Source organism: Pseudorca crassidens, chromosome 14 (genome assembly GCF_039906515.1).
Source record: "Pseudorca crassidens isolate mPseCra1 chromosome 14, mPseCra1.hap1, whole genome shotgun sequence".
Classification (NCBI taxonomy): Eukaryota; Metazoa; Chordata; class Mammalia; order Artiodactyla; family Delphinidae; genus Pseudorca; species Pseudorca crassidens.
Window position 1 is genome coordinate 54,492,283 of NC_090309.1, and position 26,716 is coordinate 54,518,998.

Consider the following 26,716-nt stretch of genomic DNA (forward strand, 5'->3'; position numbering starts at 1 on the left):
GAGCGACCCTAATGCCGGGAAAACCAAGTTTGGCAGGTGGTGACCTATTTGGGGGATGGGTGAGGAGAGGTTTTCAGCACTGTTAAAAATCACACCAGAGAGGTGAGCACCTTCTCCAGACAGCAGAGGCCAGCCCTGTGATTTCTGGCCTATTGAGATTTTCTTCTCTTCAATGTCTTTGATCTCAGTGGCAACACTGACTTCAAAATCTGGAGTAATCCCAAGACAACCCTATTTGGGTTAACTAGGCCCAGAGGAAATAGTTCTGCTTAAAATTTCCTGTTTTTTAACAGTTCCGACACAGTCAAACTGGTTTCCATCCGTGCCCAGTACACTTGCTTCCAGGAGGTGGCGAAATTGGCTGTAGCAGCTGGCCTCCAGGACGGAGGGAGAGGGGTGCACAGGGCCCACGAATGGAAACAGAACATCTTGGAACTGAAGTCACCAGGGCTGGGGGGCCAGGAAGCCAGCAGGCCGGCCCCCAGGAACCCTGGGACAGCAAGGCCTCTTTCGTCTGTGGGAGGCTTTGCTGCCGCAGCACCTGCCTATACTCCTGGGGGCTTCGGAAGGAACCTGGCCAGCGTGCTGACAGCTTGGAGCTGAGGGTGGAAACTGCGGGGCCGGATGCAGCCCTTCACCCGAGGGGCCGGAGGCTCAGGCACATCATCCGGCTGAAGACGGCTCTGCCTTCTGCTCTGCCCTTTCTCGGGAGCATCACATCTTCTGATGGGATCATTGATCTCTGACTCAGTGCTAAGCACACAGAAAATTCCTTCATTCACTATGCAGTTATTGCGCTCCTGCTACACGTCTGCCCCATGCTGGGCACGAAGCAGTCAGGTCATCTGTCGACAAGTGACGCTTACTAGATGCTCAGGTCTGTCCTGGGGAAAGTCGGGTGTAAGAGCATCCTTTCCCTCAAGGAATCCACAGACTGGTGGGGACGAGAAAGATGAACCGCCGTAAGGCTGCGCAACAATCCAGAAGAGACCGCCGGTGCCGAATAAAGAGGAACCCACGGTAGGCGCTCCACAAACCCTCGGCAGGGTCCTTAAATTGCCTCGGGCTCCAGGTCTCAGTTACTTGCTTCCCAGGACCCTTCAGGGTCTGACCCCAAAGCAGAGAGGTGGCTCATGCAGATCAGAGGCGCTCCGCAGAGATGCAGCATGCTGGGCCCAGGAGCACAACACGGTTCTTTAATGCTAAAAATAGCCCCGGTAAACAGGCTTTGATGACTCCCCACAGCCAGGATATGCGCGGGCTGAGGTTTCGGAGCACTTTTTCCGGAGCACCGCGCATTTCCTTCAGGCAGCACCACGCGGGGGGTGGAGGGGGGACGGGACCCGAGGGGCAGCAGGAGCTGGGCGTCTGGGGCGAGCGGGCAGGTGGCAGGGCAAACGCTCCTGACCGGGCCTCTGGGACCAGATCGTCCCAGGGCTGCTGGTCAGGGTGCATTTTTATTCCACCAGGGTTATTTTACCTCTGTTCCTAGTCTGGGAAGTCCCAGGAGTGTTTTGACTGGTCCTCAAACCACCCTGATGTGATCCTCCTGGTGCAGATGTGCTGTGCAGATGTGTCACCGGGTAGTTAGCAACGAAAGGGCTTTCCTTTTACACCAATTCTTCCCTCCGGCCCACAGACCCACAACTACACCCAGCCCTGGGTGTGCTGACTGCAAAAGCAGACCCAGTCAAGCCATGAGGAAACTTTTTTTTTTTTTTTTTTTTTTGCGGTACACGGGCCTCTCACTGTTGTGGCCTCTCCCGCTGTGGAGCACAGGCTCCAGACGCGCAGGCTCAGCGGCCATGGCTCACGGGCCCAGCCGCTCCGCGGCACGTGGGATCTTCCCGGACCGGGGCACGAACCCGTGTCTCCTGCCTCGGCAGGCGGACTCTCAACCACTGCGCCACCAGGGAAGCCCGAGGAAACTATTTTTGAATCACTTACTGGGTCATTAGCCCCACCTTTAAACTCCACCATTGCCTGGTAGTAGGCTTGGGCTACCCTCACATCTTTGGCAGAAGGCACTGTGTTTTATCTGACCTTGCAGGCCTCCCAAAGGGCTTTGAAAGTCCACCATTAGAAATTCATTCCTTTATACTGTGCATAACTTACTATCCTATCTCACTTCTCTGTGTTACCCTTCATAAGATGTTGTGCTGGGCTGGGGTCAGTACATACCTGCTGACTGACCAGAGTTTTTCGGTTTAAGTTAAGGGAATGATCTGAACAAAGCATCTCTAGAAGAGATTGTACGATTAGCTGCTCTCAGCCATTAACATTCTGGCATGAATCAGCCTCTCAGCTCTTCACCAAACAGGACAGAAAAAGGCCTTGGTTTGAAAGGTGAGCGGGGCAAGGGGGTGAGACAGGAAAAAAAAAAAAAAAAAAAAGTAGAGGTGAAAGCCTGGGAAAAGAAGTCCGAACGGGGGGACCTAAGAGGGCACCAGAAACCATATCTGCCTCCACAATTTTCCCTCTGGTCTCACTCTCTCCTGCATGAAAAGGTCACGGCAAAAAACTAAAATCACTTGTCCCACATTTTAATGTCTTTCCCTTAGTAGTCCAGAGACGAGGAAATCATAATCTCTTGTTAAGACTGATGTCTTCACTAAGCAAATGCCAGTGAATTAATAATAAACCTGACATTTGTCTTAGAAAGCTTGCTGCACACTGACCTCTAGCTCTCATGTAAAATGAATTTGATTTTACCTCCTACGAGTATGGGGGAAGCCAAAAATCAATTTTATAGTGAAAAGCCAGCTCTGCATAGCTACCACTGTTTAAGGCTCTCTGAATGCAGGAGTGAACCTCATCTGGTTACAGTTTGCGGAGCTCCTCTTGAAAGAGGATTTAAGACAATCAAGTGGTATTTCCACTGATGTTCCCGTCAGAGTGTGTTCTGTTCTCAGCCCAGCGTGGAAGCTAATATCATAAAGCTATTGTTTCAGTTTGCTTCCTGTGATACAAATCTCAATCGGCCGCCCAGACTCCCAGCCTGAATTTCTCAGCATTGAGGTTTCCTCTCCAACATTCCCACACAGAACAGCCTACTGTGAAAATCAAAGGGAAACGTGTTACTAAGTAAAGAAGAAACTTTTCTAAAGCAAAACTTGGTCCTTTTTAGCCTTTTGAACTCTGAGGTATGCAACCAGCTATTTCCTATCATAAAGTGAGCCAACATCGGCGCTCACCTTTGTTAGAAATGCTTCAATAATGGATCTGTGGTTTGTTTTGACTTGGGAAAGCTTGGCAACTCTGCATTTTGCTAGAAATTGCTAGAAGGTGGTAAGAGGACAGTAAGGGTTTACACTGGGTTTTCATTTACATCATTTTTCCCAGAAGACTACTCTTATTATAAATCAATTTGCTTGTTCATAGTAAGTTTTATCTCTTAAGCTATAACTTACTGAGAGCCCATATGTGGCAGGCAAGAGGAAAAGGGCTTTCATATCCAATGTCCACGGTAAGTACTGGTATCCTCTTTGTGCGGATGAGAAAGTAAAGCTCAAAGGTAGTCAAGAGGTTTTCACAAGGCTGCAGAGAAGGAAGGCAGCCCGACTGAGGTTCCAGGGCAGGTCCAACTGTCCACAAATCCTGTACTCCTTTTCGCTGCATTGCATGTTTTGAAGAAGCAAAATGTGATTGAAAAAGAACAAGATCCTGTCTCGCATACAATTCCTAAAAACGATAACAACAATTGGTCTAAAGAATGTGTGGCAGCGGCCTGGAAGAGAAGGCACAGAAAGCCATCCACCTCGTCCTCCCCCAGGTGATGCATGTTTTATGAGAACTGCTCCTTCAAGGACACCCAGACCAGATGGCCAAATGTGGACACTTTTTATCCTTTTCTGTAATTTCTTTCCTCGGGACTGAGAGGACCAGAGCTGACACGCTGAGGGCTCTGGTCAGTCCAGGGCCAAGCCCAGCCAGAGCACAGGCACTTTGCTTCCACACTTGCAACCGCCCTGGGAGGGGATGCGTTGATGTCTCGCTGTGGCCACTCTGGTCCTATCTCCCTGGGCATATCTGGCACACAGGGGGTTCACGCCAGCACACATGCAGGCAGATGTGCTCAGAGCCTCCAATATGTGTCCTGTCTAAGCCAACCCTGAACCACTGAGGGGGACGGTTATGCATGGGAGAGCTCGGAAACCAAGGCCGCGCACCAAGAGCAAGGGTAGAAACAGTCACTGAGTGTGTGAGGACCTCCTGCAGACCCCAATGCTCAGGGCCAGCCCCTGGTGCCTCTGTTTAACTTTGGTTCCTCCTCCAAGGGAGAACCCTCCCCTTCCCCCAGTCCTCAGCCCTCATCGACATCTCCGCCTGGCCAGGTTTGCAGAATGCTCCTGCCCTCCATGTCTCTCTTCCCATGGATTCAAAAGGACTTGAACTCCAGGCGCTAAATGTGTGACTTGGAGCAACCTTAACTTTGCTGTGCCTCACTTTTCATCATCTGTGAAATGAGGAGAAACATCCTACAAGTCCAAATTCAATCAGAGAGATGTCCCAGGATTAATGTATTACTCCTTTCGGGGCTCCCTGCTGGTGGAGGAACAGGGTGGGTGGTGGTGGAAGGAAGCAGCGACAAACCCAAAGAAATCAGTGTCTAAGAGGGGAATCCCAAGTATTGTAACAGGGAAGTTGAGATGCTTCTGGGTGTGGGGAAGGGGTCTCCGTTTAGTCATAAAGTCCTCCACTCCCTACTCTGTGCAGATGTAAAGATGATTCCAACACTACCGGACACTGCCCTCACCTGTCCTGGAGGACGAACTTCTTTAAAGGAAAAAAGTACACACGTGTCCTGCGATGGCATGTCCAAGCCTTTCTTATACTTCAGCCCATAGTTCCCTCTTCCTGTAGCATCTAGGGTGACAAGTCTGCCATGGCCTTGCCCTGTTTCTTTCAAAGTATTTATAGAGCCAGTCTCTGCCCTGGGTTCTCTCCCTCCTGTATGCTCTTTCTCGAGACTCTTCAGATTTGCAGTCCAGGGTTAGCCCTCCAACCCTTGGATCCACTGAGCTGTTGTCCTACTTTCTGAAAGTCTTCCCCCCATATCCTTCCTGTGCTCCAGGGCCCGGAATAGCACATGCCAGTCTGGCCTCCCCGCCTCACACTAGATTCCCTCTGCTCTGGGTTTCTTTCCCAGAATAGCCACTTCATAACAGGATGGCAGAGTCAACCCCACTCCGAGGCACACGGCTCACTCGGGAACACTGAAAAGCCAGCACGAGAGGACCTTCCCTTGCCCCTCCTCCTCCACTCAGCACCTTGGATGCTGCCACCTGCAGTGCCACAGCCAGGTGGGGTGCGGAGGGGCACTGCCCGCTGCCTGGTTTTGTTAAGAAACTGGCAGACTAGAGGGGACTGTCGCATCAGACCTGACACTGGCAGAATCCCCAGGCCACCTCTTTCTGGTCAGGACTAACGGGAAATGGTATTTTGAAGAAGGTGAGCTCTAAGGGGATAAAAAAAGTTTTGTGAACTTGAGACTTGCAGAGATTATCAGGGGAGGTGAGAATTAGTTGGTTCTGAGGGGAGACTGTTACCTGTCAGGGGCTCCCCAGTGAGTAGCGTGGCTGGGTCTGGTGCTTTACAGACTTTCTCTCAGTTAATGCTTAAAGACACCCCATGCAGTAAGTATTTTAACCCCTTTTAACAGATGAGGAAACTAAGAGCAGAGACACTGCATACTTTGCCTGGCATCCTGACTAGTAAGAGGGAAAGGTCCTATGGGCGCACCTCCGCTCTGGAGAAAGTGGCCGCGGATAAGCACTAAGATGCTTCCTAAGGATTCACTCACCCTCGACTGGATTGTGGGTCTGACAGCCAGAGCACGGGAACTGGGGAGCCAGCAAAAGCTGCCCTCATCCTCGCAGCCCTCTCTGTCCCCTCAGCTTCCAAGCACTCCCCTGGTCCTGCCCTTGCTCTTCAGCCCGTGGCTGTACTCACTGCAAAGGCCACTGCTGGAAAGATGTTCAACGAAAGAGAACGAAGAGCCAATGACGGCGTTTCTATTGGTGGGAGGTCTGCAGAGTGCGCGTTCCTGGGGAGGAAGACCTTCCCTCTGTGCCAGTGGCCTTCCAACTCTGGCCCAGTGGCACCTCCTGCATGCGAGGGCACGTGGGGAAGGAGCCCGGGGGCCCGCAGCCTCACCTGAGGACAGGAGCTTGTGTGTACGCAGGAAGCTGATGGCCAGCCGCATGATGGAGGCCTTGTCCAGGTGGGAGCTCACGCTGTGAGGCAGGGGCAGCTCGTGGGCCAGCTCGTAGAAGACCTCCGTCTCCTTGCTCCGCCGGCACCTGGCAGCATCTCGGGACTTCTCCTTCCTCCTCTCCGAGCTACTCCTACATCGAGAGGCAGGGGTTAGTCTCTAGCACGTCACTTGTCATCCCATCACACCCCTGGTCACGACATCCCCGGGACTCCCCACCCACGGCACGGCCGGACCCTCGCGATGAGCTGACGCGGGCTCACGCCAGTCACCTGAGCCGCAGAGAGTCAGCTCTGTACTGTCAGTTCTGCCTTCACGCGTCTCGTGTCTTCTCGGCCGCCTTCCCCTCCTGCACGCCATGGAGTCCACAACAGGGCTTCACGTGGGTGGGGTTTGAACAAAGCCTTGCTGATTGAATCAATCCACTGGCAATGCCTGGGACCTGGTCCAGGGCTATCTGGGGACTGAGGTGAATGCCCAGGGACGGAGAGGGAAGGGTGAGGAAGCTGTGGCCAGTGGCCCAGATGGCTGTGTCAAAGCCTCTGGAGAACAAGATGAAGATCTGCTTCTGGATAAAATGCTCTCAGAGACAATGAAGCCCAGTACGGGACCTTAGATCCCATTTCGTATCAGAGAGTGATTTCCACCGTAAAAATCGAAAATGCCACTAGAGTCCAAGAACAGTCAGCCAGACACCCGTCAGTCTGATGTCCCAACGTGCACACCTGCTGAGGGTTAATTTAAAAAGGACTGAGCACAAACACGATTCCTCTTTAATCCTGCCAGGACAGGCTACCAGCAGGCCTCATTTTCCTTCTCCTTGCAGGACAGAGGGCCACTCACCAGCTCTGTATGTTTATATTATTTAACCTGATTAGCCTCAGTTTTCTCATCTGTAAAGTGGTAATACAGTACTTGCCCCACAGAGTTAATGTGAGGATTGAATATGATAACTTCTGTAAAATCTTTTTTTTAAGATAAATTTATTTATTTTTCATTTATTTTATTTTTGGCTGCGTTGGGTCTTCGTTGCTGTTCACGGGCTTTCTCTAGTTGCGGCGAGCGGGGGCTACTCTTCGTTGCGTTGCACGGGCTTCTCATCGCGGTGGCTTCTCTTGTTGGTGGAGCACGGGCTCTAGGTGCGTGGGCTTCAGTAGTTGTGGCACGCAGGCTCAGCAGTTGTGGCTTGCGGGCTCTAGAGCACAGGCTCGGTAGTTGTGGTGCATGGGTTTAGTTACACCGCGGCATGTGGGATCTTCCCAGACCAGGGCTCGAGGCCATGCCCCCCGCGTTGGCAGGCGGATTCTTAACCACTGTGCCACCAGGGAAGCCCCCAACTTCTGTAAAGTCTTTAGTGCCAGGCCTATCCCCATGGTAAGCAGTCAATGTTAGCTAACATCAATAACAAATATATTCATGAAAAGATCATCGTGAGAGTAAAAATGTTACAAAAGAGTACAGTATAATCCTCTTTTCATGGCAATGTATTATACATAACACTTCCTATACTAATAACTGTTATTCTTACAGCTATCACGTATATGGTACTTACTGTGTTCCAGGGACTGTCTTAAGCACTACTGCACTGGCTTCTTTAATTCTCACAACTACCCTTGGAAGTAGCTGTTATTATTACCCCTAATTTACAGATGAGGAAACAGGTCCATAGAGACTAAGTACAGTCGTCCCCCTTTATCCACGGGGGACTCATTCCAAGCCTCCCAGGGGATTGCCTGACCCCGTAGATACTACCGAACCCTACCTGTACTATGTTTTTTCCTATACTTAATGGGCAGGTAGCGTATATAGCACAAATACGCTGGACAAAGGGATGATTCATGTCCTGAATGGGATGGTGGGACACTTCATCATGTTATTCAGAATGGCATGAGACTTAAAACCTATGAATTGCCTATTTCTAGAATTTTCCATTTAATATATTCAGACTGGGGTTGACTGTGGGGAACTGAAACCATAGAAAGTGAAACTGTGGATAAGGGGAGACTGCTGTTAATTCACCTGCAGTCTCTGCGCAGGTAAATGGGGAAGTGGGGCTTTGCACCGGGCAGCTGGGCCCCGGAATCCAGGCTCCTCTCCATCAATGATGTCTTGCCTCCCTAGGCTCAAAAATGTTACAGTGTCAGGTCAGTGAGGTTAGGAGGAATTTTTTTCTTAGTGCTTCTCTGTATTTTCTTATGTTTCTATAAAAAAAAAACAAACCTGTATTTCTTGTTTAATAAACAAGTTTGTCTTTATTTTTTTAAAAAGGTGTCCAATGCAGTTCACGGCTCTCAAGGCCTCACCCAACCGGCTCCAGCTTGCTCTGTCTATCCTCTCTCCTGAGACTTCCAAAATCAGGGGCTGCTTCTCCTTTTGTTTGGCTGTACAGCCTGTTATCTGGACTGAAAATTCAGTATTTTGGGATTCCCGGAATGTTGACACGCCGCCTCTCAAACCACCAAGATGTGGGGCAGAGGCACTGTTTTGACTTTACCACATGCTTCATTTTAGAAAAACAAAACAACCAGCTCCTTGGATGGATCAAGCCTCATAGACTCAGACTGCAGAAGGAAACTCCAACAGCTGTTAATGGTCAGGAAGAACCTTCAGAAAAATTGTGAAACGAGTGAAATTGCTTTTCTTGTCCTATCTCCCTTTTCTGTTTCCTTCACCCAATGCACGTTTCCTCCTCTGCCCCTGACTTCCAGCTCTCAGAACTCTCGTCCCTGCACCCCACGCCTTCAGAACCTGCCCTTAGGATCACCCTGCTCTTCCTCCAGCCTGTAGTGGCAGTTTGTATACTAGTCCCTCTCATTTGCATTTTAATCCCGACCTCTGATTGTGGAGCGAAAACAGTTGTTCTGTTCGAGGTTTGCACGCATCCTGGCCCAGGAAGGGAGGGTGGGAAGGGGACAGGATGCTACAACTGTACCCATCACACCTGCGTGTCATGAGAGCCAGCGTCTTTAGGACACTGGATTCCACTCTCCAGCACAACCGTCGTGCTCCCCAACAGAAGCATCATCAACACATGACCAGCCATGAGGGGTCTCTAGAGAAGGCCTCCTGGGTGAAAGAGATACCAGCACATTTACATCGATGTGACATTTACATCAGTGTCTGCATGCACAGCGCTTCCCTTTGCCATTGCCCCTTCTTTGAAGTGGAAGAGCAGACAGAGAGGAGGAGCCAGGGAAGGAAAAGGCCGTCTGGAGTTGGTGCTCTGTCTGCCAATGGCCTTTGAGATTTGGCTCCTACTACATTCCCTTGGCCACACAAATGTTTACTGACACCCACTTTTGTGTCGGGTGCTGCACTGAGAACCTTCCATATATTACCTCATTATAATCCTCTTAACAACACAATTGTGGTAGGTATTGTGAGCACATTTACACACCTGGGAACTGAGGCTCAGACATCATCCGTAACTTCTCAAGGTCACAAAGCAAGTGCCTACATAAGCTCTTGGAGGGTGTACAGTCAGTGAGCAGACACTTAGATGTCCTGAGACATGTGGGTGCTCCCTGTCTAATTCCATCCTCACCCCCTGCATATGAGATGGGCAAGGCAGGCACTGCTGTTGTCCCCATTTCACAGATCTGGAAACTGAGGCCCGACCAGGTTAAGTTACTTACTTAGCGCAGTTCTGCTAATTAGTGGTAGAGCTAGGGCTAGAAGCCATCTCTTCTCAGGCCAATACATACTCTTTCTACTGCTTAACAGTTGGAGGTAGTGGCTTTAGCAAGAAATAAAGAAACAGCAACATCTTAACGTTTAGAAAAAGAAAGGTTGAGAATCACATGCAGTCTCTTGGTTTAAAAGTCTGAGCTCCACTTTAGCTACCTTGTTTTTGCAGTTGTGCTCTGGGACCAGCATGACTTTAATTGGATTATCTAGTTAACCTTGACACAGCCCAGAGATATCTGTCTAACGTTGACTCTGGGAAGAACAGACAAACATGTGTAATGCTGCCATATTGAATTAGCAACACGGAAGAACAAGAATAATTAATGCTAAGTGTAAAGGTGAGACCTGCCTTGGCCTAGCTGATGCACCCAGTTGACTTCCTCACCCCATCTACCCCAGGTTGGGCCTCTCAAGCCAACAGATCAGGGGACGGGAAGTTAGGAGGACTGGTGTTTTAACGTGCTGGCCATACACTATCTAGCTATCTGATGTTGAACAAGAAAATGCATTCTCGGGGCCCTGACTGCCTCATCTCTGAAATGGGAGCCATCTTGTGTCTTCTTTGTCAAGATCAAACGAGATGAGGGTAGAAGGGTTGGAAGTACTAGAAAGCTCTCCACCAATGAAACCCTCAAGACAGATAGTAATGATCCCACCACCAGGCTAATCTGAGCATTAGTCACGGTCAGACTTTGGCCCTACAGCTGCTCATTGCCAAGTCAACGCTGTCTCAGGGCTGCAGGTGTATTTGTCCGTCAGGCTGATTTTGATTAGTTTGTTGGGTCATGCAGCTGACCCTTCTTAGGTCAATGAGGCTTCATTGTGCCTTATTTTCTCTCCCTAGATGGGTGTTAGAATTCACTGCAATAGACCAGAATTTTTTTTTAATGATAATTCTAGACATGGCACATTAGAATTCTCTGGTTTTTTTGTAAAAAGATATTTTATCTAAGTTTTCCAGATCATCAGAAAAGACTCAGAAATGTATTTCTTATTCCAGTTGCTCTTTCTACAAAGTCCCTGCTCCTGTCTTTCTTGGTGGTCCTCCTGAGACCACAGGGGGTTCCTGCACAATAACATCGTATACGGAACACACCACATGAATGTGGCCCTGGCTGACTGTGTCTCGCGTGGACCCAGAAGTGTTTACTGAGCTCCGTTCCGGACCTTGTGGAGGTGCACATTCCTTGTTCTCGAGGAGTACGCAGTCTGTTTGGGGAGCCAACAAGTTGAAACATGCCCATGAACCAGAGAAATAAACACAGGCAATAAGCACGATAGGTGGTTAAGATAAGAAACAAGCTGATGTCAGCAAACAAGGTCAGGGCAGGCTACCCAGTGAGGCAGGAGTCCAGCTGATCCTAGAAGGACAAGTGGCAATACCTTACAGTGTCTGAGGGGTGCAGAAAGCCCATTTTTTACACTTTATCTCATGTGAGTCTCACAAAACGCCTGAGAGAGAGAAACTCCTATCCCCATTTAATAGATGAAGAAGTGGAGATTTCGAGAGGTAGAGTGACTTGCTAAAAGACATTGTCTCAAACCTAGTTCTTCTGGGTCCAAGATCAAAGGTTCTCCCCTGGCAGCAAGGAAACTGCTATTTATTGTCTACCTTCAACATGGGCCAGGCTGTGTTAGATACCTTCCCACCAACTGGATGTCCATGTACGCTACGGGAAGACGAGAAGGGTGACGATTTGGAAAAGATACAGTGACGTAAAGACTCCATGGTGGGGTAGGGGGGAGATGCTGCCCTTAGGTGAGCACCCACTCACCTCGGAAAAAGACCTGGAACCTTAGGTGTAGGATTAAGAGCCAATACCCGAGCTCAAATGGAGTGCGAGTAGGAAGAAGGGGAATCGGTGCAGGACGCAGCCTGCATCACGCACGGCTGGGCGTGTGGTGCAGTGCCATCCGAGGTGCCTCTACAGTGCTCCATAAAAAAGCTGCAGGCCCAGCCTGCACGAATGTCTCTCTCCAAGCTACAGGTGGAGGACAAGCGGTTTCTCTCATTTGGGGGGGACATTTCATATACACAAATTTATACGTATTCTCCCCAAGTTAAAAACTCAAATTCTGCCGCGATGAAGAGTGGCCCCCGCTTGCCGCAACTAGAGAAAGCCCTCACACGGAAACGAAGACCCAACACAGCAAAAATAAATTAATTAATTAATAAAAACTCCTACCCCCAACATCTTAAAAAAAAAACAACTCAAATTCTGAAACACTTGATCCCAACTAAGGGAAAAAACCACTTAGGGACCAGGCAGCCAATCAAAAGCTAAGACAAAACTGACGGTCCTAAAGCTTCAGCGTGCACATGCTGTAACTCAACCAGGGAAAAACCGCTTTGCCCAGAGCTTCATTAACTTAAAAAGTTCTCCTTAACTTTGGGGTTATTGCTCTAAGCCTGGCTTAGAGATCCCTACTTAAGTCAGTAATGGAACCATTATCCGCTCTTGGTCAGCCTGGCTTGCGGCCCCCAAGCTGTCACCCACCGCACCAACGGGGCTGCTTGCTTAATGAGCCATAGTCTTCTGATCTTTAGCGTGATTAGGGCTCCCACGCCTAACGCCTGTGGGCCATCAGGGTATCAAAACAATACACCTGTTCCCTATAAGGTTCGAAGGCTTAGAAGCAGAATGGATTTCAGCAGGTTAAGGAGAAAGACTGACGCTAATTAAACCAGCTTGGATCAGTCTATTGGCTGGTGGTGAAATTCTAAGCTGGTGCCAATTCGCAGAAGGCTGTAAATGGATGAAATGAAGGTCAAATGCAATGGGGAGGGGGCTTTTGTGACGCTTCACTGAGGCTGTGCCACTGCTGCACGAGGGCTGCCTGAAGGAAGGAACATGCCAGCTTCAGGTCCCAGAGATCAGGACGAGTGGCTGCCCTACACCTAGGGGTTGATTGCTTCATGGATTAAATTACAGAACAGGACTTCCCTGGCGGCGCAGTGGTTAAGAATCCACCTGCCAATGCAGGGGACGCAGATTCGAGCCCTGGTCTGGGAAGATCCCACATGCCGGGGAGCAACTAAGCCCGTGCGCCACAACTACTGAGCCTGTGCTCTAGAGCCCACAAGCCACAACTACTGAAGCCCGCATGCCTAGAGCCCGTGCTCTGCAACAAGAGAAGCCACTGCAAAGAGAAGCCCACACACCGCGAGGAGGAGTAGCCCCGGCTCGCCGCAACTAGAGAAAGCCTGCGCGTAGCAACAAAGACCCAACACAGTCAAAAATAAATAAATAAAATAAATAAATTTAAATAAATAAATAAATTAGAGCAGAACCAAAGCCGGTGCTTCTCAATCCTGGCTGCTCACAGCCATCATTAGAGAAGCCTCAAAAAACTGATGCCTGGGTTCTACACCTACCCCCAGAGAGTCCTGTTTAATAGGCCTGTGGTGCAGCCTGTTAAGGGGTTTTGAAGCTTCCCATGTGATTCTCCTGTGCAGCCAGGGCTGGGGACCACTGTTGCAAAGCAGTCAGCTTTAAAATAAAAAGGCTGTTTTTGTGTGTGTTGTTTTGTTTTGTTTTGTTTTGTTGGTGGAAGGAAAAGGAAACTGATATTTACTGATCACTGGGGCTAGGTGCAGTTCATAAACATTCTCATCTGATCCTCATCTCATCCTCATCTCATTGGTCAGATTCTCATCTGACCAATGCAGTGGCATTGGTTCCAATTTTGCAGAGCAATGGATCTCAACTTTAGCCTGCAGAAGAATCACCTGGAGGGCTTAGTAAAAGGTTTCTGAGCCTGTGATCACCTGTCTTTGGAGGACTGAAACCCTGATCTACTTCTTAAACCTAACCACATCTCTCCCCCTACCATGCACTGTGGCCACACTCAGCTAATTTGGAGTCACCATCATAAACCAAACAGTTATTTATCTAGGAGCTCATGTGGCCATCACTGTCCCAGAGGCTATGACTGACAGAAAGAAGGAGGTGAAAATAAGGAGACAGACTTGAAGCGAGGCCACATAAAAGGCAACAGCCCCTCAAAATAGCCACCTCGGGAGAAGGTACAAACTTTATTCTGGTGAAATGGCCACTGCTCTAAGTATTTTGGGAGGTCCTTTAGAAAGAACCTCAGAGTCACACAAGAAAATCAATCATAATACTTCATAGAACATACATTTTTTTTTTTTTTTTTTTTTTTTTGCGGTACGCAGGCCTCTCACCGTTGTGGCCTCTCCCGTTGCGGAGCGCAGGCTCCAGACGCTCAGGCTCAGCGGCCATGGTTCACGGGCCCAGCCGCTGCGCGGCATGTGGGATCTTCCCGGACCGGGGCGCGAACCCGTGTCCCCTGCATCGGCAGGCGGACTCTCAACCACTGCGCCACCAGGGAAGCCCGAACATACATCCTTTTAAACCCCAAATGACATTATCCTGTGTAGCCACCAGACTTGGCTGTGGATGGGTCTCAGTTGTTTGAAAGAATAAAATACGCCCTCAAAGATAAGGCCTTGCCACAATTGAAAGTACTGAAAAGAATGGTCTTTGGCTCTGAAGGCAATTCCAAAGGAGTGGCAAAATATTGTAAAAGACGGTGGTGTTGGCCAACTTTCTGGGATATTCTGATGTTTGCCGAAGACAGTAGTGATGCGTAAGGGAATCTATTATATAGATTATGTATTAGATAGGAGAGGAAAGGGCATCAAAGTTAGCCAGTCAAAATGGAAGAAATTACATTAGCAAATTCAGGAGAAACTGGGCAGATCAGACAGAACTCCACAAGGGGGAAAGGCATCAATACACTTCAAGACGCATGCCTCTGTGAGAGGCCTGGTCTCTGCGCTGAAAGAGAGCACAGCCCAACTGAGAGATAAGACTAATACTCCAGACTAGTGTATCAAAAGCCCTAAAAGAAGGGATACAAGGAAGAGGTCAGGGCTGGAGTGGCTAAAACAGGAACAGGTATTTTCACTCAGCCCTGCCCTGAAGGAGGAATCCTGGGAAGTGTCTCATTTCTCAACCTCCCCACCTCCCCTCCCCTGGGGCTAAGCCCCCAGCTCCCTGACCCACTCTGGTGGTCTGTGCCCCCGAAGACAGGGCCTGGACTGCATTCAGAGCTGACAGTAATGTCTGGGGCCCACCCAACATGGCCCTCTAATGGTCAAATCTGCTCGGGGCCCACTGGAGATGCTTATCTGGTGGCCTTCTAGGCCCCAGGCAGCCTTGGGGAAGAGAGCAGCAGACCCAATTACCAAGCAGCCCCATAGGTATAGCCCATCTGGGGCTCCAGATGACCCAGCTCCTTACGTCATCTGAGGACATGTGCAGTCTCCAGCCCAGCTGGGAAAAGCGTGCATGCACACGAGTGACAGTGACGATCTGTGTCTATGCTGAGCTTCACCAAGCCCAAACCTTAGCGGGGTTCTCTATTCAACATATTAGTGAGGAATACGGCCTTACATTTGTATCACTCATTACACCTTATAAAGCACTTTATATGTTAATCTGTAAATCTCGCCCAGTAAGATACAAAGAGCGGGCACCGTTATTCCCATTTTAGAGATGAGGAAAACTGAGGCTCAGAAAGGTAATGGGAATGTGTGGAGCTGGAACCAAACCCCTGAGCTCTGACTTTTTCAAGGACATGTGAACAGAGAGCCCATTGGCAAGCAGCACTAGCTGTGTCACACAATTGGAAATAGACCTTCATTATGCATTACCATCTCATAACCTAGTTTAAGGTATCACTTTTTAAAAAGGCTTTGGTGGAATAAGGGTAATGCATATTTAGTGCAGGCAATTTTGAAAATACAGAAAGGTATAAAGAAAAGAACTGAGCTCTCACTGGATTTATGCTTGTTACTTAACATTTTATCGCATTTCACAGAACTCTTTAGAAATATTCCTAACAGCCAGCAATATCATATTGTATGGGTGGATCACAATGCGCTCGACAGATGTTCAGAAATGATTTCTAATTTCCAGCTGTTATAAGTAACACTAATGATAACTACCTCTGTATCAGGTGTTGCTTTTTAATTTATTTTTATAACACAAGATGACATAGCCGGCTTGCCGCCAGCTCCCCATGGCTTCCTCACCGTGATCGCCTCTGAAAGCTGAGGAGACGAATTTGGTAACAGCATCTTCAGGATCATGGCCACCATTACTGAATGTGGAGCCCCAGAGGAAGTGCTGCAGAGGGAGATACCCGGGGAAGGAAAAGCGGGGTGTGCGCACTGTCTCAGCAACGTTCCCTGCCCTCTGACCGGCTCTCTCGGGCTTCCTCTTCCCCTCATGCAGTGTCCAGGTTAAAACGTCTCAAGAAAGAGGACCAACTGTACTGAACCTGGAGAATCCAGTTCTGCGAAGATGGCCACTCTTGTGGGTCAGCAGGACCTCATGCCCCAGTGTAAAAATAAGGTTTTCTTTCCACCTACCCCGATCTCAGCATGTCTAGTGCACTGATAGAGAAGACTCCCCATGAAGACGGGAGGAAGGCGTGCGTCCACGAGGAGCATTTGCCTGGCTCCCCACTGTCCTCTCCAGCCTCTGATGCCGCTACTGCCCGAACCCCTCCACTGTGCAGACTCCAGCTGAGGGACTAATTAACCTCAGCAAGCCGAAGGGCTGCTGCTGCTACAGCTAAGAAAGAACCACACGCAGCGCTTGTCGTTGGATAAAGGACTCTCACCACACTGCCTCTGACTTAATCCTGAAACAATCTGGGGAGGAAGGAGTGTATCATCCCCATTTCACACATGACGAAACAGACTCCAAGGACATGTTAGTGACATGCCTGGTGTCGCCCAGTGATGGAGCGAGCACTCAAACCTGCCATTTGACCCTAAATCCTATACTCTTGATGGCAATCAGGCAACCTTCCCCAAAATGCCCATAAGCAGATCCCTCTCGCAGGTTCACAAGGTTTAGCTGAGCCGGGTGTATCGGGGGTGAAACCCTCTACGGATACTTAATTTGATGAGCTCTTGGTCTGGGAAGCAGCAGAGGGGACATCCTGGTCACCCTCTTGTTCTAGGTCAGACCCACAATGACAAACCAGGCCCAGCGGGATCATTTGTCTCTGCTTGGAGATGTCTGTCTCACAAAGGAAAAACATTCCTACTTTGCTCTCAGCACCTACAGACACCACAGGTTACAGGTTGTTCTCAGCATCTACAGACACCACAGGTTACAGGTTTCACTCTCGCTATAGACTCTTTTCCTTAGTACCGCTTCCTTGGACGTGAGGCTGTTTCCCCACACCCAAGCTGGTACCCGATCTGATTTAGGGTTTTCCTTAAGGCTTCTAGCCATCAGCAGCCTACTTCCTCTGGATCCCACAAGCTTCCAACAGCACAGTCTATGGTTTGGCTCAAGCCATTCTGCCTATGCAGCCAACCTGTTCCTACAACACTGCCTTCAGCTAAGAGAACTGACAAAGAAATTGCACAGAAGGATAAAGAAAAAAGTGCCCTGCCCCAGATGTAAAATGGATTTCCCGGCATGAGGCAAGCACTTTCTCTAGAGGGAGCGGGGAGCAGCTTACCGTCCCCTTGGGGGCTGACACCTAGCGCCTGCTCTTCCCCTCGCCACACCTTTCCTGGAGGACACACTCTTCATCCCTAGACCTAACTGCACTCATCTTCCAGGACCTCCCACCGCCCATTTTCTCCAGGAAGGCCTCACCTGCGCTGACCTCTCCGCATCCCAGTTCAGAGACTCTGTGCTGCACCATCCGGCCCTGTGTTGTTCTCCACTCACTTCACTTCTGTAGCTTTTGTCCCCCTAACTAGACCACCTATTCTGGAGGGAAAGGACCCCATTATCTGTTCTTCTGGAGTCCTCTAAAGCATAATTAGTACAAAGTGGTACAAACTGGAGACATTAGATAAAAACCACTTAAATGATTTCTGTTCTGTGAACTCTTCAAAGTCGCTTGCTGTTCTAGGTCATTCATAAAAATCTAGTACTTCTCTTGTGGCTCAGTGGTTAAGAATCTGCCTGCCAATGCAGGGGACACGGGTTCAAGCCCTGGTCCGGGAAGATCCCACGTGCCGCGGAGCAACTAAGCCCGTGCTCCACAACTACTGAGCCTGCGCTCTAGAGTCCATAAGCCACGACTACTGAGCCTGCCTGCCACAAGTACTGAAGCCCGTGCACCTAGAGCCTGTGCTCCACAACAAGAGAAGCCACCACAATGAGAAGCCCGCACACAGCAACAAAGACCCAATGCAGCCAAAAAATAAATTAATTAATTACAAAAAAAACCAAATAAACAATGGAAGACATAAAAATTCTAATCCAATTCCTAATTAGAAAAAAAGATTTCCATCTGGGAAGAGCCGTAGTTCAGAGACACTCAAAGATGTTTGTGTGTGTGTGTTTCCCCAGCTCTTTGAATCAAAGTTGGGGTCTGAACTAGCGCTGCTGACAGTTGCCAGTGGGGTCACACAGTCTAGAACTTCTCAAACTTGACTCCTCCCACGAATCACCCCAGGATCCTGTTACAATGCAGTTTCTGACTTAGTAGGTCTGGGCTGGGGCCTCAGGTTCTGCATTTCTAACAAGCTCCTAGATGATGCTGATTCTACTGGTCTGTGCCCACAGTTTAAATAGAAAGAGACCCGGGGACACGTGAGATCTGGAGACCAAGGACATGAGGGAGATACCAGCGTCTGGCTGGGTCAGTGCTACTCGGATGCTGTCCTTACCCATCCACAGCCACCCAAAGTCTAACAAGGCAAGTCTCCTCTTCTGCCAGGAAGCATCTTACTTTTTATATTTCTTTATGGGATTTCACTAAGCCCTACTTTGGTGCCCCTCTCTCCCTTCACATCTTCCCCACCGCTATCATCTCATCCCTTCTTATCTCTTAAAACTCCATGCCTTGGGGCCAGTTCCAGCCCTACTTCCCCCAGCCACTTCCCTGGCCACCTTCACTCCCTTCTCCAAGGGGCTTCCTGCCCAAATTTCTCACTGGCCCTCATTAAAAGGTCTTGCTGGCTTTTCTATGCAAACCTCCTGCTGCTATAACTAGACTGTGAGGACCTTGGTGCCTTGGTGGGTGGGGCACAGACACACATCTTCTACTTCTGTGCATCCTTCATGGGACCTTGGACCAGGGCAGACAAACTAAGTAAATATTTGCTGCTTGACTGTAAGGACAATTCAAGTGTGCCCTTTGCTCTTCTCCTTTCCCTCTCCGGGAGGAAAGAAAATGTGATCCCTGGTGCCTTGGCCTCCATCCCCAGCCCTGGAGACATTAGATAAAAGCCTTGCTCCTCTCCCGGGAGCTGCAGCTGGGTCAGCTGAGACTGTGTTTCGTTCTCTGCAGCTCCTCTCCCCTTCAGGGAAGAGTTAAAGCGCTGGGAAGTCTGCTTCCCACTTGGAAATCTCCATTTCCTCAGGCAGCGTGAACAAGAGAACATCTATGGACAGAGGCCGAGTGAGCCAACTGCACAGGGAGTGAACTCACTCTGAATGGGGCTGTTCTAACGCCCGCCAAGTCAAGTCATTAAGATGCCGTCCCTGAGGTGCAGCCCCCAGTGTCACCTCGAGATAGCCCCTCAAATCTTGTCGGCAGAGAGGATGAATGGTGAGTCCAGAGCCTGGTGAAAGCAGGCTCTTTCATGAGCGGGGGTGAGGGGGACAGGACCCCTGCGCTGGCACCCTCATGGGGGCCGGGGTGCTGCAGAGGAGGCAAAGCAGAAGGCCTCCTGTCTCCCACTCCCTCCCCCCCACACCACACGGAAGTAAAATTAACTCCCTGCTTTACACCGAGTTGCCCAAACAATTGCTCCTCAAAAGGCAACCAAGGGCTGGGGGTGGGGGGGCGGGGGGGAGTAATAACATTAGAGAAAATATGTGCAGTGCCAAAAATAATCACTGTGTCATGAGAAAACAGAACTGGGCTGCCTCAGGGGCCAGCGCTGGGTATATCCAGGAAGGAGGGGGCAGCAATTCCCCTGGCAGTGTCGTCAGACATTCTGGCTGAAAAAAACTTAAAAAGCCAAAACTGGAATAGACAGTTGTCAGAGGGAACTCTTCTCAAGTACTGAACATGATTTTAAGGGTCAGTTCTCTCTTCTTCATTTTAGACACTTTAATTTCAAAGGAAACAACATTTGTTTAGTCTTTTCATCAGGACTGATGCCTGATCATATGTTAATAGTGAAACACCCATAGGATCTGCCTTACTAATCCCAATTGGATGCCAGAACTTCTGGTGCCGGGTATTCAGAGCATTTCAAAACAGCAAGAGAAGGGTGGGATCTGAACGGGCTCTCTCATTCCTCCCCCCATCCCATAACCCCTTCTAGCCTCCCTGTCTACAGAATGAAGAAAGTGAGCAAAGGCAAAATAAAAGGAGAGAGAAAGGAACCCAGAGAGAACTCAGAGACCCTCCCTTTCTCTCCTTTAGAACCACAATTTTCAGCCTGTTTATATGGTCACAGGTCAAGCCTTTGCTTTGTCCCATTTCTGCCCTGTCATACTACGATGTGAAGTGAGATGTTCACACACATTTAACAAGCTACACTCCATTTTTTGGTAGAGAAGTCATCAAAAACCATGGGAAATGCCAAAAAGTCTTCCCCGTATTACTATCGTGCTCTCAAATGATAATATTGAGCAATCTGGGAAACAGGGTTGTGGCTTTTTTTCCCCCAGCAATAGCTTTTTCTCTCCACTCATTCAACAAATATTTGTGAATCTCTTTTCATGTGCTGGGGCTGTGAGCAATAGAGCGAAAGATGGAACGACCACTCCTGACCTCAGGGCGCTTGCAGAGAAGTGAAGAGTCAAGTCCCAAAGGCCTGGCCCAGTGGTCAGTGGACGCCACGGGAGTTTGAGCAGAGAGAGTCTGCAAGGCTGGACAACATGGGGGGAACGCGGCACCGGAGGGGGCATTCGAAGGAGGGGCAGTTACGGGGGGGCAATCACGAGGGCAGGAGGAATGAGAACAAAGACACTGCTGGGGAGTGAGCAGGGGTGCTGGTGTTCAAGAGACGGGCTGGAGGGGAGGGTGCAAGATGGGAAAAGTCAGGGTGGGGAGAATGCCTTCACTCAACACACATGGCTGAGTGACCACAAGATGCCAGGCACAGAGGAGGGCTGTCAACAACAAGAGAACTGGGAACTAAAGCGGATGATCCGGTAACTGCCTACCCCACCGACTAGTTAGCGGCTGAGGTACCAGGTGGTGGGCAGCGCAGAACCCAGCCTGGATCCCTCTTCTGCTGGCTGTGTTTTTGCCACATGGGACAGCGAATGTGAGAACCCCTCTTCCTTGGGAGAAAAGCCAGGGGAAACAAGTCCCTTTGTTAAGAGCTCTAAATATGGCAGCAACCCTTGGGCCACCACAAGCTGGAGCGTCGGCTCAGCCTGCAGAGACGTCAGCAAGGCATTCTTGCTGAATAGTAACTCAAACGCTACCCATGGGATGAAAACAAAACTGGACCAAGGGGGCACACCTCCTCTGGCTCCAGGGGTGTTGCATTTATTTTCAGACTTTAGCCCCCGTCCCCTAGCTGTTTCCCCTTGCCCCTCACCTCCTTGACCACTAATCAAGAAGAATACACTTCCAATCAGACCTCAGAGAGAGGAACAGCACACCAGCGCAGCCCCCTTTCCCCCCGAACCATTTCAGCATGTCATCCCCCTATTGAAAAAAGAGGAGTGGCTCCCTACTGCCCTCACGATGAAGTTCAAGCTCTAGATGCCCCTCAAGGTCTACCAGCCCCGGCTTTGCTTTCCAACCCTAGTTGCCACACGTCTGCAGCACACCCCCTGCTCCAGCCAGACAACACTCTGCACCACCACCCATAACTCAGCTCCCCACCTGCCACCCAGCTATTTTTTTCCCATCTGAAATGTGATCCTTCCTTTCCTACATTCCAAACCCTATACTTTCAGAACCAACATAGGCCCACCACCATCAGAGGTTTTCCTGATCACACTACCCAGCCCACGCTGATCTCCCCCTCTCACCCCTGCCCTGAACGCCTGGAGAACTGAGCTGTTTCACTTAGCTGCAAGGTAGCGTCACCTTAGTATTCCTCATCTCAAGGATCTTCTCTGAGGGCAGAGGCAAAATTTCAAGCCGCTTATGTATGACAGAGGCTGGCACTGCATCTTACCCCAACGATAACAATTTCGTCTAGCTCTTTCAGATACACACGGCGAGCTGGATGAAGGCTAAACCAGCCGTGATCCCCCAGCAGTGGGATTAGGATTGCAGAGTTATAATGCTTTGCTGCTTTCTGGGTAGAAAGTGGGTTAATAAAGAGGTGTGATAGTGGCTGCATTCATCACTAGGTTACCTAATATCCGATGACTCCTCGCTGTTCCCGGGAAACAGATCCCCATACCCTAAGGAGGTTTTCATATGAAGCTGCTGGCTGTGCCTGCTGTCCACATCACAGGGGGTGTTCAGTGAGCCAGATGCCAGTCAGCTTTCACTGACACTGGTGAACAAGTGCGGACAGCGGTGGCCCCCTCCTTCCCTACTCCCCCTTCCCCTCCTCTCCCTCCTCTTCCCTACCCTCCAGATGAGATCAGGGAGGTTTCTGCCTCTGACCCCACCTCCCTGACACAACAGAACCGTCTGTTGCCCAATACCACCCATTGCCCAAAGCCCTCATGTCATATGTGTAGATGACCTTCTGGGAGTCAGATTTCTGGTAAGGAGGATGCCAGGGCTTGGCCAGGGTTCCACCCCTTCGGTGATGTAACATGGAGGTGAGAAAATGGGCCAACCCAAGAAAAGAAAAAGAAAGAAAGCTACCAAACACAAAAATCCTAAGGGAAAAGAACCAAACAATTTAAAAACCCAATACAATCCTAAAGGTAAGCAAGTAGGGTTGGAGAATAACCCACACTTTGGAATAAACCATTAGCTAAAATGTCAATGTTTAAAAATCTAGTCCCCTAACCTCAACCCCACCCCCTAACACACACACACACACACACACACACACACACACACACACACACACACACACACACACACCAGGAGGGGGTTAACAGAACCCAGCTGCTCCCCTTATCTGACTAACCTGCTAATGGCAGATCTCTGGTACCGAGATTCTATCAGTGATTGCTGCAAATCACTTTTATTAGAGATAATGTCATTTTTACTTCATTATCCAGCCCAGCAGTCAAAGAGAAAATAAGTCGATATTATTTCTGTGAAACACCAGTTCTGTCCATTAATGCTGACAGGTGACAGGGAACTGAAGCTCTTGCCTACACTTTTCAGGAGATTTTGGTCAAAAGACTGGGAGGTTAACCCTCAGAATCCTGGGCCAAGCAGAGCGCCCTCAGCAGCCCTTTCCCCACAGACTCTAAAGTGAAGCCTGGTTTCTGTGTTTGGGACGCTGGCCCCCTGACTGCTCGGGAAAGGGCCGGGGGCTGCACAGCCCTATAACATCCAGGCAGGCGAGTGGGGCAGCGCTGCTAATTCCGCTCTGCAGAAAGCAATAATTAACATGTGAGTCAGCAGCACAGAAAGACTTTAAGCCCAGGGGAAAAACAGCCCCAAAGTCCCTGTAGCCTCAAAGGCCACAGTGGGTTTGATTAAACCATTTAGAAGATTAGCCCCCATGTGGGGAGACCTGAGTGGAGGGGTGCTGTGTAACCCTGGTGGTGGTTCTCATGACTTGTGTCTCAGCTGTGCCTGGGACACTGCAAATCCCGCTGCCGGTGCGAAGGAGGATAAGGTTCATTTCTCCAGAATCAACTAAGAAATGCTCTTTTCTGTGTTCCTGCTTGGTTGTTTCTAATTATTTAAAAAATGCCAGATGCAGCTCTGGTTTCATTGGAGTGACTTCTGATCGCCTTCGAGATTGTGACAAACCCATCTGTCCTGTACACACTACATCCCCCAACTTTGCGGCATGTAGAAGAAAGTCCTAAAGCAACCAGTGTTTTAAAAAGGCACCATCACTGAGCTCAAAGAGCAAGTACTCCTCTGCATTTTAGCTTTTTGGCAAGAAGTTCGGCTCTTTGGAATTTAAATCCCATCTGGCATTTATGTTTGGTGCAATTTTGCTTTCATTAAGTCAACATTTATTGAGTGTCCACTTGGCACTGGGGGATACAGAAGGAAAGACAGGTCCCTGCCCACAATGAGATGACAGCCTAGTGAGGGGGATGGACAAGCAGGCCAGGGCATGGGTCAGATGGACCACCTGGGCTTGGGAGCTCAGACGCTTCCTCTGTGACCCAGGGCAAGTCACTTAGGTTTCTCTAAACCTCAGTGTCCTGTAAAACAGCTCCTCTCAAAGTCCCTGCCTCCTGGGCTCTTGTGTGGAGTAAGTGCTACACACACACAGTGTGCTTAGAATCATGCCTGGCGTGTAAGATTGAAACTGTTGCTGCAAAAGTCAGTAACCAGAGCTCTGGGAGCACAGCGGGTGCCCTGACCAAGGCGAGGAGAAACGGAGACTACAGAGGGCTTCTCAGGGAGATATTAAGGACAACAGGAGTGAGCCAGGACAAAGGGGGTGAAGGGGTTCCCGAGAAGATGGTGCAGAATCAGGCCTGGTGAGGCCTGGTAAAGAGGCGCTCAGCTCAGGTGTTAGGAGCATGGGCCTTAACCAATCAGGGCCGACCCAGAACAACGGGTGGGACTGTCCCTCCCGAGGTGTCCCAGGGTGCCCTCAGCCAGAAGCAGAAGCCTGGGTTAGCTGAACCATGGGGCAACCCTGTTGTGGCATTTCTTCTATTTTTGCATTCCTTGTGCTTTGACAATGAGATGATTGTGTGGATATTACAGGAGGTGATTATCTCCATGGGCACTGAGCCTGTTTTGGCGCAAAGACCTTCCCTAGCCAGAGCCAAGACTTCCGAGGTCACAGCTAAGTTGCCGATTCTAGAGAACCTCCAACAAACCCCAAGGCCACCAAGGGAACTTGCTCTTTGCAGGATGGCTTATTTTAAAAGATAAGCTGCACTAAGCAGCTGCAGGACAGGAGGCAGCCTGTTCATGGGGTATTTTCAATTCAGGGTCTGTGTACTAAACTTCCCCGTGTGCAGGGACTGGGGGCTGGGGTGCAGAGAAAGGCAGCCTCTGCCACGAAGCAGTAACAGCTCAGCAACAGACATCCACATTGCTGGGCTCTGTTTATAAAGCCCCGGTACCACAGACCTCTGTGGGACTAGGGGCGCCTGGTGCAGTTCATGCCATCACAGGGATGGGAGAGCACGGAGCTTACTGGTCATGATTAAAAGCATGAAGATGGAAACTTGGAGGAAAAGTTTCAAGAAAAAGGAAACAATTAAAAATGCTCTGGGACCTCAAGCAGAATATGTTCTGCAGTTACACATTCCTAATTGGATATGTCCTTCTGTGAATAATGCACCTTGATGTCTATAGATGAACTTCTTAGCTTATGAGGGAATAGCTAGGGAAATTAAAATGTCTAATAGTCCATGTGAGGCAGGCAGAGACTATAGAGATAGTCAGTGGTGTTTTATCCTTAGGAAAGTTTTTTTTTTTTTTAACAGAACTCTTATTATTTTCTTAGAAACTGAAATAGAGATGAGCACAGGCCAACGAACAAGCAAGGTGTCCAGAAAAAAAGCTCGTCTTAGTGGGAGCTCTCCTCGGCCCTATCACCTTTTAGCGACTGGGTTCCCTGAACGTCTCCCTGTTCTGTTCCAGGCCTCCCCTTACCTCACCCTAGGACAGCCTACATGCTCCTCTCCTCCCGGACAAGGACCCAGAGAGCAGGGGCTGAGACCTACTAGGAAAGTAGGAGCATTCTGGAAACAGCGCCTCCCGTCCTGTTGTTGCCTAGCACCCAGATGACAAGCCCCAAACCAGTGTCAGGAGTGTAGGTCTCCGCTTTTGGACATGGTCTAATCATCAGGAAGGATTTCTGGAACTGCCCTTATTAAGGAAAAGAAATGTAATATGTAACTTGACTTTAAAAATCCAGGAAGCTCTAACACTCTATCAAGTTCTTAAGACATTTTCTCTGCTCCGTAATCCTTGGCCAAGTTCAAAGGTGAGCACTTTCCCAGAGGCTCATTAGGAATAATGTTTATTTCATACATTTGGAGGTTGCAAAGTTTGATTCCATCTTGCTTATCTGGGAAAAAATAACTTTTTTATGAAAGTAAAGGAGCGGAAAAGGGAGAATGAGAGAGGGTACAATTTGGGAGAGAAGAAAGGTGCTTGGAAAACTGGCCTAGAAAGCAGACCCGAGTTCCGAACCGTTTTCATCTCCGATTTTCTCCAAAGGGCTGTAACAGCAAGTCACTGCACCATTCACCCTTCTGAACCTCCATGACCCCGTCTGTCCTCCCTACCTTGGTGGGTGCCTGTGTGGAGGCAAATACGATACGTACTCATGCCTTCACAGAGGGTGCTGACATGTATCACAGGATTTCTGGGTGCCCTGCTCTGAAGGAAATTTGGCCGAGAGCTCTGTGAGGGTTTGCGGTCTGCTCATCTGAAGCCAGGATGTCATGAACCGGCCTATCAAGCCAGGCCATTGCTGACCGCTTGGGTGATGAGCAGAAATTCCCAGTGACTGGTTGAGGCCAGGGAGATCATGCTTGTGCCTCATCTGTCCTTTCTACCTCGCTTCCTTCCCCCACACCTAACTGGCTTTGCCGCCTCCCATGTTTGTTTAGCGAGGAGTAGTTGTGTGTGGGGGACACTGGTGGGGGAAATGGACATACCTGGTGCCTCTACCCACCTTATCTGCCAACTTGACCTGGCCTCCACTCATTCTCCAAGGCCCACTCAAGGCCCCGGTTCACCCCTTCCAGGAGGTGTCCCCAGTTTCCTAGATGGGGTAAACTTACTGTCTATACCAGTCTTTTGGCACGCATCAATCTGCCA

The 26,716-nt window shown here is 49.6% G+C and overlaps 1 protein-coding gene across 3 annotated transcripts in view; it reads right to left on the reverse strand.

The window, feature by feature from the left end:
• The window catches only part of EPAS1 (endothelial PAS domain protein 1), an 88,633-nt gene that overhangs the window by 32,893 nt on the left and 29,024 nt on the right, over positions 1–26,716 (reverse strand). The window contains exons 1-2 of one of the 3 annotated variants that reach the window (XM_067703059.1): positions 22,185–22,264; positions 6,157–6,347 (exon numbers count right to left, since the gene is read on the reverse strand). In XM_067703059.1, the coding sequence (XP_067559160.1) occupies positions 6,157–6,347; positions 22,185–22,249 (256 nt within the window). In that variant the 5' untranslated portion in view covers positions 22,250–22,264. Of the gene's footprint in view, positions 1–3,410; positions 3,541–6,156; positions 6,348–22,184; positions 22,265–26,716 lie in introns of those variants that run through there. The other 2 variants (XM_067703061.1, XM_067703062.1) reach the window with 2 other exon arrangements.